Below are 19,883 nucleotides of genomic sequence, written 5' to 3' on the forward strand. Positions count from 1 at the left end.
TTCTACTTTTTAGGGATGTTGAGATGGTCAGTGATGTAGTTGTCAACCAGTTGGAACCATGCTTCTCTCATTTCTACGTCCTGGACTTTTGCGTCTTCCCATATATCTTTTTCACAGAAAGGTAATTCCTTCTTTTTTTTTAATTTTTAATTTTATATCGGAGTATAGTTGATTAACAATGTTGTGTTACTTTCAGGTGTAGAGCAAAGATGAATGGATAAAGAAGATGTGGTATATATACACAATGGAATACTACTCAGCCATAATAAAGAATGAAATAATGCCATTTGTGGCAACATGAATGGACCTGGAGACTATCATACTAAGTGAAGTAAGTCAGACAGAGAAAGACAAATACCATATGATATCGCCTATATGCGGAATCTAAAAGAAATGATACAAATCAACTTATTTACAAAACATGTAAGTCTTTCTTGAACAAAAGATGACACAAAAATTTTAAGATTACTCAAGATACACCTTGATACTCAAAAAAACAAAAGATTACTCAACATACATACAAAAGAAGTGTTAAGATTACTCAAGACACAAGAAAAGTTAGCTGCCAATGATCATGGTCCTATTACTGTAAAAGGCATATGTACGTCTTCTGAGGTGGTGATGATCTTATATGAATTACATTAAAAGGGAATATGAAACAATGATAACAAAAACAGTTACGAGCAGTAGGTAAAAGCTACTGTATCTAGATTTACTACTTGTGATAAAATCTTTGTCTACAGAGGAGGAATTTTCTTCCAAGGACGCAGTCAGATGGTATTTAAACCAGGCACGGTCTATAGGGGATAAGCCTGGATAATTCACTGACAGTAAAATTGCCACTTAATTATCACGCCAAACAGATGACATTGTAGAGATAACCCAGACTCTAACCCTTGGCCTCAGCAAACCAAATGTTTATACTTCTGGTAGATACACAGACACGCGATAGAATCTTAACGTAGGTTTGAAATCACAAGCAAACATACCTTCACAAAACCAAGGCTGCATAGCTTGGCTTTGGCTCCGAATTGCCACTTGCATTGTGTGTCAGCGTCATAAATCTGTCCTGGGAGTTGGTCCGGATATTTATACTGTCCTGTTTGCTTGGGCTCATCCACCAGACACCCAGCCTGAGGTGTACTGCAGTGATAACACATCCTTATTAGTTACCATGTCTATCTGTCATCTGGCCACACAAAACAACATACCTCCGAAGGCATTCATGTGAAGAAAAATGTAACATGGCAAAGAAATAGGAACACGCTTAAAGTTAAAAGAGTGAGTCCTGTCCCGTCCAAGAAGATGAAGTTTACACAACTGCAAAGGGTTTTTGTACATGGTACTGGAAGTTATAGCCATCCAGCTTGTGAGGCCTGACCTACTAGGAGATGGGAGAAGTCAGTACCTTTGAAAACTTTCCCCAATAGTCTCATTCAACAACGTTCAACAAATTTGTCTGAGTGCCTACTCTGTGGGGAGTATTCAAGGTACAAAATAAACTAGTTAGAGACAGTTACTTGTCTTTAAAGAGTTGAAAGTCACGCTGTGTTTTTTACAGACAATGGGGCAGTGGTCAAAGATGTATTTTACCTCAAATAATCTTTATGAGCAAAAAACGGAAAAGATTTTGAAACAAATCAGGGAATCAGGAGAAAGGATGTGTTGAGCAAAAAAAAAAATCAGTCTTAATGGGATGGATTTTCATAGAAAGCACCTTATCTCCACTTACTTAAATAATTAAACTAGGATGTCACTGAGAGGTGAAACAGTATGGTGGTTATGTGGCATTTTGGAGTCAGACAGATGGGGGTCCTAGTCAACCATGCAATCAAGATCAACTCTTATACATCTCATTACTGACATAATTTGACTTCCATAAGAGCTGTTAACACATCAAGCGAGACAATGTAACATGCTCGCCACAGCGCAGGAAGCATTCAAAGTTAGCTTCTGTTGCTGTGATTATTATTATACACAAAAAAGCATTTAACTATATCATAAAAATGATGGAAGTTCAATCTATACTAAATTGACTTTGATTTATAATATTTATTGATTTCATTCTCACATGAGATAGAAGAGATAACTTCAGGCCCCGGATCATAAATTTAAAATGAATTAGAAAATCTTCTATGTGCAAAAGTCACATAGCGAGAGGTTTGTCCATTTTTTACTGTCCTTTGGGGCATCATTTGGTTAGACATCCTTCCATTGAATCAGCCTTGCCCGTGTGTATGGCTAATTCTGTAAACATTTGCAAACAATATGCACTGGCACAAGTTCAAAACAAAAAGTATCAGGGGAATACGAATTCTCAAAGAAACGTGGTTAGTTTCCCTAATATCTGGTCAAAGGGAGATGCGATAAGAACCTGAGGGTTCTTACAAGTCAACATAAACAAGCTATATCTACATACATATAAAATAATACAATACATGTATGTTTAACCACAACTCTAGTGTTGTAAAATGGTCAAATAGATATAATATTTAAGAAAATCAAAGGAAATGTCCAAGAGTTTCAAGTTTGTGTTCATCATTTACTATGAATCAAATAGTGCTACCTTCCTAACTCCCATTTTACTAATGAAATCTAGGAGTTTTGAGTTATTGAAGGGATTCTACGTAGGTATCATCACGCCCTTTGGATGTCTCTTGGACACTGAGCTAGCTCGTGGCCATTTCAAACAAAATAGCCAATCAACACAGGGCTCCATTCACCGTAACACAAGCGCACCATTTCAGCACTTTTAATACTCTTATGACTGAGGTGACTGATCACATTAAAATAATCAGTTACAGTAAAAAGGCAATATATCCAGCAACCTCTGGACTTCATAAAGAGAGAGTTCTAAGCACAGACCATGGAGTCACAACACACCTAAGTGTGAGGCTTATGTTGACAACTTACCAGCACAATTAACCTCCCTAAGACTAAATTTCCTCAACTCTAGAATGAGGATAATAATGGGATCGACGTGAGGATGGAGTGGGGCAATATATGAGGAGCACTTAGCACAATATTAGACCTTCACTGTATTTCTTCAGCAATAATCATGACAATATCATCGTCATCAATCCACCAAGTATTTGTTTTCATGTCTGTTGAGCACCGTTCACGGTCACTACTCCAAACCTGGGAACGCCCCTGGCTCTGGCCTGTGTTACCTGAGGAATTTCTTCAGGTACTGCCGGCTGCACGAGGACCACGAGAACACCCCATTGTTTCCGGTCAGCGTGGGAGACATGATGTTGCCTTCCGCTTTCCTGCAGGGGTTGCCTTCCCCATCGTGAACCATGCCGAAACTACAACACAAAGAAGAAAACAGAAAGCCTTCTGGGAACCCGTTTCCCAAACTATAAGCAGAGGAAGAAAAAGATGTATTGAGAATCAGGGAACCCAAGTGAGGGACAGAGTCACTGAGATTGTAAGAAAAGGGAAAGACAAAACGAGGTACTATCTACTGTTGTAAAATTCATGTAGAAAATTCTAAAGAATGCTAAGGGCTTTTTTATATTATATCTTGGCCACAAAATCAAAGAATGGCATACGTGCTACAGATTTTAAGGGCAAGAAAATTTTGGTCAAGATTTCCAAGTTAAACTAAAATGATGAGACAGTCAAATTCTTTTATTCCAAACAGCAAAAATTTTTTTCTTGCCACCCATATGGAACTGTGGTAAGAAACTTCAGAATGAGTAGGAGGTAGGTACAGACAAAAGCTGATTATACTTGTTTACTGACTGTTTATGCATTAGTGTGACATATAAACTTCTAATGCTGATCACTTTATTGTGGAAATCACAGACTCTTTAAATAATTGAATTCCCCTACCTACAGCCATAAACATCTTTGAAAATTAATAGTTGAATCCATACACTGAAGGCACATGATGGACTTCTTTTGAATGCATTTTTTGAGAAGACTTTAATTTAGTCTATTTCACCAAAGAAGGTTCTAGCAATAACAGAGTAAAAATAATTTTAGGTGGTTTACCTAGAAATCATATACATTACACCTCAGTGACTCAATGACTCCCAAATCTCCTAACTGGTAGCATAAATGTGACATTAAAGTTTATATGCACATAGAATACACACACCACAAAGACAGAGCTTACTTCAGGCCATATTAAATTGGAAGGGGATGGGGAAATAAGCTTCTTTGGTCATCTCCAAAAAATTCAGGGCCCAAAAAAGCTTTTTCTGACTTCTCTCTGGAGGTAGAGAATGGAGGGATACCAATTTATCATCGATTTAGATTGTTCTTAGCCTAATTATTTAGAGGAGTAAAATGTGTCTCTTAAGAACATATTTTTAAGAGGCAGGTAGGATTTCTGTGGAAATAAGCATGCTACTCTGATATAATAACTTATCAATATAGCCATCCTTCGAAGGTAGCCTATTCCAAATAAACAACTGTATTATAACCATAGATATGATCCTATTGTGACCCATGTCTGCAAACTAGCTATTTTCCCATCATTCCTCTCAATTTATCAGGCAAGGAATGGTAGGATGGTGGTATACTGTGGTCCTATCAGTGAGTACCCCAGGGCTTTAGAGGTGACGGATTCACACATAGGTATTAATTAACCTCAAAACACACTCGGGGGAAAGCATTTTCCCATCCTCCACTTTGCCCAATTCAGTTCATCGTTGTACCTAACCAGGAAACTAAGGGAGTTTGTTTGGGAGACACTCTAAAAATATTTGTGAAAGTCAAAAGCAGAAGGAAATTTACATGTAAAGCACCACAGGAAAGGGTAAGAATCACAGAAATGGGGATAAGGTGGGGAGAGATCAAAGCCATTACTCTAAGAGGAGAAGGTCATTAAATCGGCATTTCACTGTAGTTTTACGGACATAAGAAAACCAAGTTTGAATTGAATTTTGAACTTGAAATTTCTTAATTTTCTAATTTACTTTGATTTAACACCCTTTTAGAAGATAACATGCGTTTTCTTTAGCACATGTCAAAAGTCTTGTCAAAATCTCATGAATTGTCTGTTTCAAAATGTAACTCTGTTAGGCCATGTTATTTAGAATTTGAGTAGGTACTTTCCATTATATCTGTTCTTCCTGCTACCTCTGACTCTCCTCACCCCACCTGGAGAATGTCTTTGGTTTTCCTTACTAATGTGTTGGATTTTGATTTTGGTAACTTTAACTCATGACCAAAGATGATTACATTTTTTAAAGGCCAATACGTTTTTTTTTTAAAATTTATTTATTTTTAATTTATTTATTTTTGACTGCATTGGGTCTTCGTTACTGTGCGCAGGCTTTCTCTAGTTGTGGCGAGTGAGGGCTACTCTTTGTTGTGGTGTGTGGGCTTCTCACTGCGGTGGCTTCTCTTGTTGCGGAGCACGGGCTCTAGGTGCGTGGGTTTCAGTAGTTGTGGCACGCGGGCTCAGTAGTTGTGGCTCGCGTATTCCAGAGCGCAAGCTCAGTAGTTGTGACACACAGGCTTAGTTGCTCCGCAGCATGTGGGATCTTCCCGGACCAGGGATCGAACCCATGTCCCCTGCATTGGCAGGTGGGTTCCCAACCACTGTGCCACCAGGGAAGTCCCTAAAGGCCAATACTTTTTTTTTTTTTTTTTTTTTTTTTGCGGTACGCGGGCCTCTCACTGTTGTGGCCTCTCCTGTTGTGGAGCACAGGCTCCGGACACGCAGGCTCAGCGGCCATGGCTCACGGGCCTAGCCGCTCCACGGCATGTGGGACCTTCCCAGACCGGGGCATGAACACGTGTCCCCTGCATCGGCAGGCGGACTCTCAACCGCTGCGCCACCAGGGAAGCCCAAGGCCAATACTTTTTTTAAAAGTGAGAGACTGGTTCATGTGGACCTCATGCTGGTGAGACAAATTTAGATATTTTATTTTCTGCACTTATCAGGGACCTTGTGCCTAATGGGCATTTTTGCACCACTGTTCCAATAAAATTGGTTCATTCATATCTTGCTATAAAAGCAGTTGTGCTTAGATATAAAATGCTGGGTGACTGTTGGATAATAGTAATGGTCAAGATTCAAATTTTCTGAAGATAATAAATAGCTCACAAGACACACTAATACCAAAATACAAATCATAGTTGCAAAACAGATCGCGTTTGCTTTTATTTTTAAGTCAGAAATTAACTAATGCTCTGAAAACGAGCATTCAGTATAAATGCTGAATACAAGACACACATACATACACTCCTAAACTCATACACCCTCTGAGACAGTCATTTTGTGAAGCAGTATGCTTATTCCAATATAGATGCTACAGCTTAAATAATGTTTGAAAATTCTCTGTAGAACTGTATGTGTACCAGGTTATATGCTTCATAAAATACATTCATCTCATTACTCTTAGGTTTCTTATTCCTCCTTTCTAACCCTATTCTCACAAAAGAATTAAATTAAAAGAATATTAAGGACACGCAATGACACCGAGGAAAAGAATATCCAGCATACACAAAAGTTTTTAAACAATTAACATGTCATTACATTCTAGGAATTGACATGTCCCCATGACTATTTCTGTAGTATAATGAACTAAAAGTATCTTTACTGCCGCAAAACTTGGAAGAAAATAAACACATGCCTAAATGACCAGCGGATCCATTAGATAACTCGCAGTCCCTTTATGCACACAATCTACCATGGAGTAGCTATCGAATGTCTTTAACAAAAGCCTCGACAATGACTGGCCTTCGATTGAGCCCTCCTTAGAGTCAAGTACTACTCTAAGCTTTATACAAGATTTATCCTATTGATTCTACCCAGGTCAGTAATAATCATTAGAGGAATGTCAATGAATCGCCCAACTGGTTTTCATATAAAGTGGTATATCAAGGGGTCACTTACTTGTGCCCTGACTCATGGGCGATGGTGAAGGCCAGGCCAAGTCCCGTGTCCTCATTGATGGTACAACTTCGGTACTTACTGCACATTCCACTGATGGGGGCAAACCCTGTTGAAAGAGCAATTTCAAACCCAAATTCAAAAGGAACACACACAGATACCTGATCATTTCTGATGCCCTCAAAATGTTCTGTACAGTTTTAGTTCAAAGGATTAATGTATTTTCTTTTTTTGGTAGAAAAACACTAAAGGTGTTTTACGCCTCTCTGTTCTCTCTAAATAGATAAGAGTGGGACTTAATACTTTCTTGCTTTTAAAAGATATTGTCATCAACTGACCCTCCTAACAACTGTATGAAGGCAGTATGAGTATTGTAATTCCCATTTTATATACAGGATGGATAGCAAGTCACAGGGTATTTATATGCCTGATCTAAGCTCATTATTTGGGTCAGAACAATTGCTAAAATGACAGCTAAACCAATGTAAAAAAGTCACTTAACGGTAGTATTAGCATCAAAGCTCAAGGTGTATTTTCTAAGAGAAAACAAGGTATATTTTCTAAGAGACGCACCCTCATTTTCTTCTAAAGCAGATAACATGGAAAAGCCTAAAGAGTGTTAGCAGATTAACTTTATTTTTCTCCTAGGAGCAGTTATAAAATCATTCCAGCCTGTTCTCAAGTTTATCTTGAACTACGTTATAGTGTTGAATGCCTTTCTTCCCAAGTGTGGGTCTTCATAACTAGGAGAACAAGGATATGTACCCAAGAGTATGAAATATATGCTTGTGAATTGACTGCTTCCACCTTGCTGCCATGATGTAAGTGGGGTCATCTGGTAAACCTAACGTATAGGCAGGCAAACATCGTGCATGGCACCATCATCATCAATGCTAAATAAATGGCAGTTAAATACCATACACTGTCCTATATGCCTCGTGTACATCTACGTGTGCGTAATTATATATTAGAAACTGAGGCTCAGAAAGGTGAATTAATTTGCGCAAGATCTCACAGTCATAAACTGTAGACTCAGGATTTAAGTGCAGACATATTCGAAAGTCAACACCCATGTTCTTTGCAATAGGACATGCTGCTTTAAATAAGTGACTTGTACACCAGTTGTTAGGGTTATGTCCTGACATGACTGTACTTGTTTCTCCAAGCCTTTCCGTATATTTTGGTCTCTGACTGACTGATAAAACTACCTCTTCTCAGAATCCCTCTTCAAAACAGCAACAATGCACTGGGCTATCAAATGTCACTTTGCAAATTCCAAGCTCAGAATATGACTGAATGTATACCACCTCCGTCATAAAAACCCAAACTATGGAACAATACCCCAAACGGTTGATTCTCAGTCATGCACCGTGTTTTGAAGACTGTGATTAATGGTGAACTATTAAAATAAACTTATTTTATAGGACATAATACAGGCATTACAGAGAATTTTTTTAACATCTTTATTGGAGTATAATCGCTTTACAATGGTGTGTTAGTTTCTGCTTTACAACAAAGTGAATCAGTTATACATATACATATGTTCCCATATATCTTCCCTCCCTCCCTGCCACCCTCCCTATCCCACCCCTCTAGGTGGTCACAAACCACCGAGCTGATTTCCCTGTGCTATGTGGCTGCTTCCCACTAGCTATCTATTTTACATTTGGTAGTGTATATATGTCCATGCCACTCTCTCACTTTGTCACAGCTTACCCTTCCCCCTCCCCATATCCTCAAGTCCATTCTCTAGTAGGTCTGTGTCTTTATTCCTGTCTTGCCCCTAGGTTCTTCATGATCTTTTTTTTTTTCTTAGATTCCATATATATGTGTTAGCATACGGTATTTCTTTTTCTCTTTCTGACTTACTTCGCTCTGTATGACAGACTCTAGGTCCATCCACGTCTCTACAAATGACCCAATTTCGTTTCTTTTTATGGCTGAGTAATATTCCATTGTATATACGTGCCACCTCTTCTTTATCCATTCATCTGTCGATGGACACTTAGGTTGCTTCCAAGTCCTGGCTACTGTAAATAGAGCTGCAATGAACATTTTGGTACATGACTCTTTCTGAATTATGGTTTTCTCAGAGTATATGCCCAGTAGTGGGATTGCTGGGTCGTATGGTAGTTCTATTTGTAGTTTTTTCAGGAACCTCCATACTGTTCTAAATAGTGGCTGTATCAGTTTACATTCCCACCAACAGTGCAAGAGGGTTCCCTTTTCTCCACACCCTCTCCAGCATTTATTGTTTCTAGATTTTTTGATGATGGCCATTCTGACCAGTGTGAGGTGATATCTCATTGTAGTTTTGATTTGCATTTCTCTAATGATTAATGATATTGAACATTATTTCATGTGTTTTTTGGCAATCTGTATATCTTCTTTGGAGAAATGTCTACTTAGGTCTTCTACCCATTTTTGGATTGGGTTGTTTGTTTTTTTTGATATTGAGCTGCATGAGCTGCTTGTAAATTTTGGAGATTAATCCTTTGTCAGTTGCTTCATTTGCAAATATTTTCTCCCATTCAGAGGGTTGTCTTTTGGTCTTGTTTATGGTTTCCTTTGCTGTGCAAACGCTTTTAAGTTTCATTAGGTCCCAATTGTTTATTTTTGTTTTTATTTCCATTTCTCTAGGAGGTGGGTCAAAAAGGATCTTGCTGTGATTTATGTCATAGAGTGTTCTGCCTATGTTTTCCTCTAAGAGTTTGATAGTGCCTGGCCTTACATTTAGGTCTTTAATCCATTTTGAGTTTATTTTTGTGTACGGTGTTAGGGAGTGTTCTAATCTCATACTTTTACATGTACCTGTCCAGCTTTCCCAGCACCACTTATTGAAGAGGCTGTCTTTTCTCCACTGTATATTCTTGCCTCCTTTATCAAAGATAAGGTGACCATATGTGCGTGGGTTTTTTCTCCACTGTATATTCTTTGCTCCTTTATCAAAGATAAGGTGACCATATGTGCGTGGGTTTATCTCTGGGCTTTCTATCCTGTTCCATTGATCTATATTTCTGTTTTTGTGCCAGTACCATACTGTCTTGATTACTGTAGCTTTGTAGTATAGTCTGAAGTCAGGGAGCCTGATTCCTCCAGCTCCATTTTTCATTCTCAAGATTGCTTTGGCTATTTGGGGGTCTTTTGTGTTTCCATACAAATTGTGCAATTTTTTGTTCTAGTTCTGTGAAAAATGCCAGTGGTAGTTTGATAGGGATTGCATTGAATCTGTAGATTGCTTTGGGTAGTAGAGTCATTTTCACAATGTTGATTCTTCCAATCCAAGAACGTGGTATATCTCTCCATCTATCTGTATCATCTTTAATTTCTTTCATCAGTGTCTTATAATTTTCTGCATACAGGTCTTTTGTCTCCTTAGGTAGGTTTATTCCTAGATATTTTATTCTTTTTGTTGCAATGGTAAATGGGAGTGTTTTCTTAATTTCACTTTCAGATTTTTCATCATTAGTGTACAGGAATGCCAAAGATTTCTGTGCATTAATTTTGTATCCTGCTACTTTACCAATTACAAAGAATTTGAAAAATACAAAATATAAAAAATTCTAAAAGTCCAATCTACTTTTTTTTTAAACAAACTTATTTTATTTATTTATTTTTGGCTGTGTTGGGTCTTCGTTGCTGTGCGCGGGCTTTCTCTAGTTGCGGCATGCAGGTTTCTCATTGAGGTGGCTTCTCTTGTTGCGGAGCATGGGCTCTAGGCACTCGGGCTTCAGTAGTTGTGGCTCGCTGGCTCAGTCATCGTGGCTCGCAGGCTCTAGAGCACAGGGTCAGCAGTTGTGGTGCACGGGCTTAGTTGCTCCGCGGCATGTGGGATCTCCCTGGACCAGGGTTCGAACCCGTGTCCCTTGCATTGGCAGGTGGATTCTTAACCATTGTGCCACCAGGGAAGCCCATAAAAGTCTAATCTACTTTTATCTTTAAGATATTATGAAGGAGTATAAAGCACTTCAAGGAAAAATATATTTTGAGGAAAAAATGGGAGTAAATCACGTAAACTTTTCTCAGTACCCCCAAATTTTTACCATCAATCTGGACTATCAGTTGTGTCTGAAAAATATGGTTCCCACTGCCTGTTTTAGTAAAGGAAGTTTTATTGGAACACAGCCATGCTCACTTGTTTACATACTGTCTTTTTCACTAATACAGCTGAAGTGAGTAGTTTCAACAGAGCTTATGTGACACACGCAAAGCCTAACATATTTACTGTCTTGCCCTTTACAGAAAACATTTGCCCACCCCGATCTAGATGAGCATCAATTCATTTAAAAACATTGTTGAATTCCTACTGTATGCAACAGACTATACTAGAAAATATAATATAGATGTGAAAGATAGAGTTCTAATTCACTGTCTTGTACAAATATGGAAGAGCTGAGTGCTTCAAAGTTCAAGTAACTTTCTAAAAGAAGCGTGCTACCTAGGGGCATAGTTGAATGCCACGGAGACCAGTCAAGTTCTTTTCAGCTATCCAGTTCTGCCGTCAAGATGCTTATGGAATAACCTACAACTTGTGTAGTTACATGACAATTTATCTCATGCCTAAAGGATCATCCAAAGGTTTAAAGAAAAACACAACAGGAATAAAGTAAAGGGGTTCCCATTCCACACTGAGTTCAGTTAAAAAGAACAATATTCAGCAGAGGGTACAATGAAGATACTCCACAATGTGCAGATTAAGTCTCCTTATTAAGAAACCTGAGGGCCACCCACCCAATGGAAAGTTTCCAGACTGTGTTTTTAGCTAACATGGGTGTGCATGAAGCATTTGCTCATATCATACCTAGAGTGTCACATGGTTCGTTCTTCCAGGAACAGATATCAAATCCCGTGAGTAAGATGGCGTGGTCATGCCTCTTCCCATTCTTTCCAATGAGGGCAGACTGCCACTGACAAAAACTATTCAGAGATTGGTCCGCATGATGGTTGATCAATAATCCTCCCTATGGGAAACCCACACAAATTAAAGTGTGAATTTGTCACAGAGATGAGAATGTTGCATCATTCCATTTGTACAGGCACACACAGAAGCATCTTGTTTCTGGGGGAAGGGTCAGCAGAGGAAAACATTTGAGCTAAGGCTGGACATACTGGTGTTAAAAAAACAACTAAAAGTATTTTGGGTAAACGCTCACAGTATTGCTAGTTACTACAGAGTTTCAGTAGTGGGCTTTATGACCAACTGTGTTTCTACAACAAATAAACTGGCATCAGTTAGAAACACCTCTGTTCATCTCACGCTGGTACCATATTTATAGAACTGTTATTACTTTTAGAACATAATTATTAATTAATGGGGATAAAGTTCCATGGCTTCTTCAACAAAGCATGAGGACGGTACTGACCATAGCTTGTTTAGCCCCATGTCAACATTTCCAGCCAAGGGCTCGGCACATCATAGGTTACAATCCATCAACCGATAAAATGAAAGCTCGCTGAATGGATGAAGAAACAAAGAGCCACAATATTCTAAAGGGTAAGAAAGGACCTAGTCTTCAAATAATTTTTATCAAAATGTTTTCTCAGAACTATTGACTTGGGTCAAAAGGGTTTTTAGGCAAAATCTTTAATTATCAGTGAATTAGGAGGTTGCTGTCTTTGAGTCCTTGGGCAAAGTGTGAGTGGTAGGTTAGACAGAAGGGTCTCCCGAACAACACACACCTTTTCTGCCCTTCCAAAATTCTAAGAATAATTTGATACGTTGTTAACCTCTGTAGCGCTATAGACCTGGGCAGTTAGGTTCATTTTTCTCTGGTCTCTGACTCTCTGCTTTGTCCATTCATTACTGGAGTTACAGATGGAGAGGAAAAGCCTCAGGGGACTTAAAAATAGTTGTATTGGTAATCCCCACCTCAGAAAATACAGTTTCAACATCAAAACGCTACAAAGCAGTAGGCGCCATGCAACTTAACACTTTATTATATGTTCTGTCTTGCATCTCACTGTAAGCAGGTCAAGGGCAGTTGAATATTCCTTGTTCAGTTTCTGTAGTACCTAAGGTGGTTGGTTTTGGGAGACAGTAGGTTTACCACCAGAATTTTCAGATGACTTATTTCCAGTATATTTTCAAAATACCCTTTGTACCTACCCAGCATCTCCAACTTGCAAAATCCAGCTAACTTTTAAAGCTCTTACCAAATGCACTTTCCTTGTGAAGCTTCCATAATATTTATATAACGTAATATCCATACTTTACTTTTGTATTCATATTATATATGCACATTTAATCATATTGGATATCACCGTATATTGAAAAATATATATTGCATATATATTTTGTATGTTTATATATAAATAATTATTTTGTGATGTTTTAGAATTTAAATGCACAACCCTATCAGATTGTACTTTCCTTGAGGGTAATTGGAAATTTTCCAATTTGAACTTCTAATGACAATGACATGGGTTGGCACACAGTAGGTGTTCAATAAGTGTATTCTGAATGGCAGGATGAATGATGAAGTAAATGAGGTTTGGCACTTACAGGTTCTTGTTCCAGAAGAATGAGGCTGACTACAACAATGTTTATATCACTTCCAATGGTCCCATCTTTAAAGAGGCTGGAAACCTGTTGGAACAAATTGAAATCAAACAAAAGTGAAAGAAACAAAATTGGAAAATTTCCAAAACTGCCAGGGGAGATCAGACATATATATAAGCATGTATGTTTTGATTTTACCAAATACATGTAGGTATGAAGCCAATTTCCTCCAAATTTAATTTTTTTCAATAAAATCATGTGGCTACACCTGCTCTTCAACCCATGCGAGGGAATTCCATGATTCTTAGCTATCTTGGAGAGGCAGGGGGTTGGGGTCCTGACAATCTCCCTTACCATGTTCATGACCGTGAGAATGTACGTGGTGACGTTGGCCTTGCCATGCTTTTCCACCATTTTCTTATCTGCTACCACAAGGGTTTCCACGTTTAGGCCTTTGTGTGACTTTCCAGCTGATCTTCTGGGCCGCCCTGCGCTCCCGTATTCATCAAACATGAGATAGGTATCCTCTGTGGGAGGCTTAGGGGCATCTACAAGGAACAGAAGAGCATTTGGAGGGCTATCAGCAGAGATCTTCCAGGGGAGACAGACAGAAATCTAAACAAGGGGAGGAGAGAGACCATGTAACCAACACTTCACTCATCTCCTGATAAATGACGCCACTGGTACCTGTCCTGGGGCTATGGACCTAATCTATGGTCAAGAGAGATTCTTTCAAAAGAAGGTTGGATGGATGGATGGATGGATGGATGGATGGATGGATGGACGGACGGATGGATGGACAAATGGATTCAGTAACTCAAAAATGTTCTTCTAAAGAGTCAAAGAAAACAAGCTACAATTGTAGTTGGAAGAGTGGGTCAAGAAAAATCAGTATGGTGGGAAGGAAATGCTCATTTTATTTTATTGCTAAGAAACTGCAGAAACAAGACATTATCCTTTGCTTCTGAATTCATTATCACACTTTGTATATTATTTTCTAAATAAAATTTAGAAATATGTATCCTGTAGAACACTGCCCATGTTCTTGTTTCATCAACACAAACTTTAATGTAGCACAAAATAAGTGGTCAATAAGGGCTCTTTGACCTGATATTAATTTAGCTGCTGGGGAGACAGCACAGTCAGAAGTGATATTTAAAATTAATACTTTGTAACAGATAAGGTACAGGCATGGATACTGGCCACAGTCTCTGAGCAGAGACCCGGAAGTACCCGTTGGATTAAGCACGACCCCTTTAGTTAATGGGCTGTGACAGATGCAAGGGTTGCTGGGAAGGGAAACGCATTTGAAAAGCTCAGGACAGTATGTACTACTAATATAGATATATTTTAATACTTTAACAACCGGTATAGTCATTATAGTGAAGTCAACGCTCCCCAGAGAGAAATTAAAACATCAAATCATTGAGAGTTAGATTTAAAACCTCAAGTACGCCATTTTGATAAATGACTCTGAGTTTGTTTCCTCATCAATGAAAAGAGTATAATATCCAACCATAAAGTTGCTCTAAAGATTAGCTTTTACATCTCATATCAAATACATATCACTGCCACTATAAATATCATTACTATCATTAATTAACGCCACAACTAGTATAAATTCATGCCAAATAGATGTTCTTTAAAAAGGATGTTTCAGTTACACCCAAATCCCCAAAACCAATTAAAATGGTAGAAAGAGTCTTGCATCTTCCTCCTGATCAGCACGGCAGGGATACCACTTCCTCTTCTCCGTGGATATCACCTGGCCGCTCTGTCCAACTGGCTAGTCATGTGCTGCTTACGGCTCCTGAGACTTTGAAATGGGGCTGGCGCCACTGAAGGAACCAAATTTTTAATTTTATTGAATTTTTATTCATTTTGTTTTACACTTAAAAAGTAATATTTGTTTCAGCTGTTGAAGACCTTACGCATATGTGGAACAGTCTGACTATGTAAGTCTACGTTTAAACTTGAACTTGAAGTTTTATGAAATCGAGATACAGATGAAGTATTTCTGGTGAGAATTTTTTGTCTGATTTGAAATTGTTCTCGAAGTGTTAAATAAATAGATTTCCAAAACTTAATATGAAAAAAGAATACAAAATACTTCATTTTAATTTGTTTTCATTGATTATATTGATGACATGTTGAGATATTTTGTATATATTGTGTTAAATATATTATTAATATTAATTTACCCATTTAAACATTTTTTAATGTGGGATTTAAAAAATGTAAAATTACATTTGGGGCAGGTGTTATATTTCTATTGGACACTGCTGGTCTGAAAAATGCAGACGGTTGGGCCCGGGTCACAAACCAAGTCCAAGGGTCCTTATGTTTCATCGCCACCTCCAATCAGGTGCCAGTATTCTTGTTAACTGGGAAGTCTTTCCCTCAAATCCTCAAAAGGAACACCCAACCACACCTGGGAATTCACCTCTGATTTCTTTCATCATTTGGAAGACTGGGTCCTTTTCTCACGGGTACAGAAACTAAAATAATATTGGGACCTCCGACTAAAAAGTAAAAGATGTTAAAAGAGGAAAATAAATCTTTCTAGTTTAACTTAGAAAAAATGATCACCCAGTTTTTTGTCTGACAGGGATGATTCATGGTTCATCTCCAAGATTAATTTCAGTGGGGGCTTAGTGCAGCCCAATTTTAACCTGCAAAGTCAGCACACCCAGTGGCACTTGGGAAAACCTGTCGAGGGCCCAGAGAGGAACAGAACAAGAAAAAGTTTCCTTACATACATTTCTTGCGTCGTCCACAAAAATGCTGCTTTTGCAACCTTCCGTGGTGATGTTTTCTTTCTGGACTCCAAGATGTGTGGGGAGTGCGACTTGGGGGGTGACCAGCAGAGTTCCCGCTGGAGCTCAGGTAGCCATGGCAACGCTGGACCTTCTCCTCCGCCGTCCTTTTGTATAGCACGTGAGGATGGTGGCCTGCAGGGGAGCTGTAGTTGTGTTCCTGGGCCAGGAGCTGAGGTAATGGCGAGATGAGGAATTCATTTCTTCGTGTCCTTATGAGACCTGACTAAAAAGCCAGACACAAAGAAAACGTTAAGGATACCGCGCATCCCTTTTTTGATGTGTTGATTTTCAGCCACTGTCTATCGGCTTCTTCCCATATGCAGGCACTGCGCTAAATGCTTGGCGTGTATCATGTCGTTTTATTTGCACCATGAGCAGTGGCAACTGTTATTACCCCCATTTTACAGATGAGAAAACTTAGGCTAAGACAGTAAGTAGGAAAGCTAGTACTGGCACCCAGAATTCTCCACCTACTGGAGCAGCACTGTTAATTACTATTCCAGGCTGCCAGGCTTGATGTTTGGGACTCAAGGGCTAAGCCATGTAACATCCTGGGAGTCTCCACATCTAGGACATGGCAGACACTGTGGTAAACACAGGACAGAGTGATGAGCTGAAAAACAGCCCCACCCTGAAAGAGCTTATAGTGTAGACAGTGAAAACAAAGACATTCCATCTTGATTTCATAAGCGCTCGACAAAAGTAGCAAGGATTGCAAAGTGAGAGATTATCGCTTATCTCCAAGTAGAGGTCTGGGGAATCCAATGGGTTGCACCATCACGAAGAGACATATCTGCTAAACTGAGAGGAAAGAGGGGACTGGGGCGAGCCCACCCAATCACAACGTCACTTTCAGGCTCATGGCACAATACGTCTATCTTTGTACCTGATATTTTGGCCACAGCACACCCCTGCCTTGTCCCCAGCACGCTTCGTGCTCTCTCTTCTCTGCATTTGGCTTAGAATTTCCCTGATCTCCAGGCGCTGCTATGGAAAGTGTAGTCTGTGGACCGGCAGCTCCAGCCTCACCCGGGGGTCTGGTTAGAAATGTAGACTCTTAGGTCTCTCCCCAGACCTGCGGACTCAGAATCTACGTTGTACGTAGATCCCGGGTGATTTATCTGCCTGTTAACGTTTGCAAAGCACTGACACAGGCCAGCAATTCTTAAACTTTGCTGAACATAGGAAACGCCTGCAGATCTAAATACACACACACACACACACACACACACACACACACACACACAGAGTCACTCACTCCCAGACAAAATCCCATACCATCAAAAACCAAATCTCTTGTGACTCATGTATCACAAATTTTTTTAACTGCTCCAAGGATGACACCAAAGTACAGAGTCTGTGACCCAGTGCTTCAGGTCCCACCTTCTTCATGTGCAAAATGGGGAGAATTCTTCCTGCCCTGACCACCTTTCAAGGGGAGATAAAATAACCATTGCAGAAGCCCTTTAAACACTCTCAATCCCAGCAGTTTGGATGACTGACAATAATGAGTGAGTAAATCAACCCACATTCACTGAGCGCCAGCGAGGTGCCAGGCATTCAGGTAACTGCGAGCACATAGCTGTGCAGGACATACGCACACACAGCATGCAGTTTACTGGGGAGCCAGACACGTAAATATTCAAGGACGTAAGGGGGTGTCAGGGTGAGGGCAGGTTACCAAGGGAACACAGAGGCGTGTGTGGGGTGGACGGGTGGCATCAGAGGGGCTGTCCCCAGACCTTATTTTAACCCTCTGTCATGATTCAGTTTCTCACTCCTTATAGGAGTCCCAGAATGTGTGATGTGGTCCTGATTTTCCTTCCACGTCAGAAGTCGGCTGCCTTCTTAAAGACTGTCTTACGAGGACTTCCCTGGCGGTCCAGTAGTTAAGACGTCGCGCTTCCACTGCAGGAGTCGCGGGTTCGATCCCTGGTCAGGGAACTAAGACCCTGCATGCCTCGTGGCGTGGCCAACCCCCCCCACACACACACAAAACCAAGCGAAAACAAAACAAACAAAACAACAAAGACCGTCTTATGGTCGGCAGCACCAGCCTGATGCTTTCCTGCGTTCAGAAAACACACTGAGCATCTAATTCACAGCCCTGTTCTAGGCACCGGCACAAAGAGGCACAAAGTCATGAAGCAGTTCACATTCCTGCCGTCATAGAGATGATGGGAGAATCAACTGGCAACAAAATTTAAAGAAGTGAAATCTCACGATCCCAGAAATCCTGCCCACCCACCGTACCTTAGGCTGTACCTCAGAGCAGCCCGTCCCCCGCCACCAGCCCAGTGCCAGGCTGGCAGATACTTTCATCCTTCATTTGCACACTTGCCATTGAATCTTCCAAATCCCCCATCTTCTCCAACATGGTCTCCTGACATTGGCCAGTGTCCTCGGCCAACATGAATCAACTCACTTCATGCGCCCTGGTATTCATCTCAAATCCGAATCCCTTTTCCTGGCCCACGAATCTCTCCACCATCTGCTTACTCTGGAGGCTGGCAGCTGTGCCTGTCCCCTCTCCTTCATACCATCCTGAAGAGGACACGTCTTTGACTTTTTCTTTTGGCTGTGTTGGGTCTTTGTTGCTGCGCACAGGCTTCCTCTAGTTGCGGCGAGCGGGGGCTGCTCTTGGTTGCTGTGCACGGGCTTCTCACTGTGGTGGCTTCTCTTGTTGCGGAGCACGGTCTCTAGGTGCACAGGCTTCAGTAGTTGTGGCACACAGGCTCAGTAGCTGTGGCGCACGGGCTTAGCTGCTCCGCGGCACGTGTGATCTTCCCGGACCAGGGATCAAACCCGTGTCCCCTGCATTGGCAGACGGATTCTTAATCACTGCGCCACCGGGGAAGCCCCAGAGCATTTACTTTTATAAGGGAAAAGTCCATGTGTCGGGGGTCTCCCTCTTTTACCAGGAAGGAGAGGTTGACTAAATCTCTAGAAATTCTTATCAACTGAGAAGTTTCTGCCTTAAATCTGTGTCTGCGTAATAGCCATACCCTTGTTTACTGGGCTTTGCCTGATAGGCTCCCACAGCTAGAGGTGGTATTTAAGGGGGCGGGGATGGCTTCGGCCTCTTGGGGGAGTTACTCAGCTTGCCTAGGCATCTCCCATGCACACAGGAGGTACCCTTGTTATTAAATGTCTATTTGTCTTCTCCTGTTAATCTCTCCTTTATTACAGTTGGGGGCGTGGTCTTAGCAAAGAACCTAAAAGGTAAAGAGAAAATTCCTTTCCTTGCCTACACACTCTTTTTTTTTTTCCTTAACATCTTTATTGGAGTATAATTGCTTTACAATGGCGCGTTAGTTTCTGCTGTTTAACAAAGTGAATCAGCTATACATATGCATATATCCTCATATCTCCTCGCTCTTGCGTCTTCCTCCCACCCTCCCTATCCCACCCCTCTAGGTGGTCACAAAGCACGTGAGCTGATCTCCCCGTGCTATGCGGCTGCTTCCCACCAGCTAGATATTTTACATTTGGTCCATGCCACTCTCTCGCTTCGTCCCAGCTTACCCTTCCCCCTCCCCGTGTCCTCAAGTCCATTCTGCGTCTTTATTCCTTGCCTACACACTCTTAACCGAGTTCACACACACTTTTCCATTCCTCTGCCAACGTCTTCCTCCACAGACTCACTTGCTTGGCCTTCTCTTTGCTTCGTCTTAGATTCAATACCGTCTTCCCAGAGAGACAGGACTCAGGA

The 19,883-nt window shown here is 40.5% G+C and overlaps 1 protein-coding gene across 2 annotated transcripts in view; it reads right to left on the reverse strand.

Moving 5' to 3' along the window:
- ADAMTS18 (ADAM metallopeptidase with thrombospondin type 1 motif 18) overlaps positions 1-19,883 on the reverse strand; it is a 156,855-nt gene that overhangs the window by 68,642 nt on the left and 68,330 nt on the right. For both annotated transcript variants that reach the window (XM_060289772.1, XM_060289773.1), the window contains exons 3-9: positions 16,112-16,394; positions 13,707-13,900; positions 13,356-13,439; positions 11,655-11,814; positions 6,857-6,962; positions 3,171-3,308; positions 990-1,143 (exon numbers count right to left, since the gene is read on the reverse strand). In XM_060289772.1, coding sequence (XP_060145755.1) covers positions 990-1,143; positions 3,171-3,308; positions 6,857-6,962; positions 11,655-11,814; positions 13,356-13,439; positions 13,707-13,900; positions 16,112-16,394 — 1,119 coding nt within the window. The remainder of the gene's footprint in view (positions 1-989; positions 1,144-3,170; positions 3,309-6,856; positions 6,963-11,654; positions 11,815-13,355; positions 13,440-13,706; positions 13,901-16,111; positions 16,395-19,883) is intronic.

Source organism: Globicephala melas, chromosome 19 (genome assembly GCF_963455315.2).
Source record: "Globicephala melas chromosome 19, mGloMel1.2, whole genome shotgun sequence".
In the NCBI taxonomy this organism is placed as follows: Eukaryota; Metazoa; Chordata; class Mammalia; order Artiodactyla; family Delphinidae; genus Globicephala; species Globicephala melas.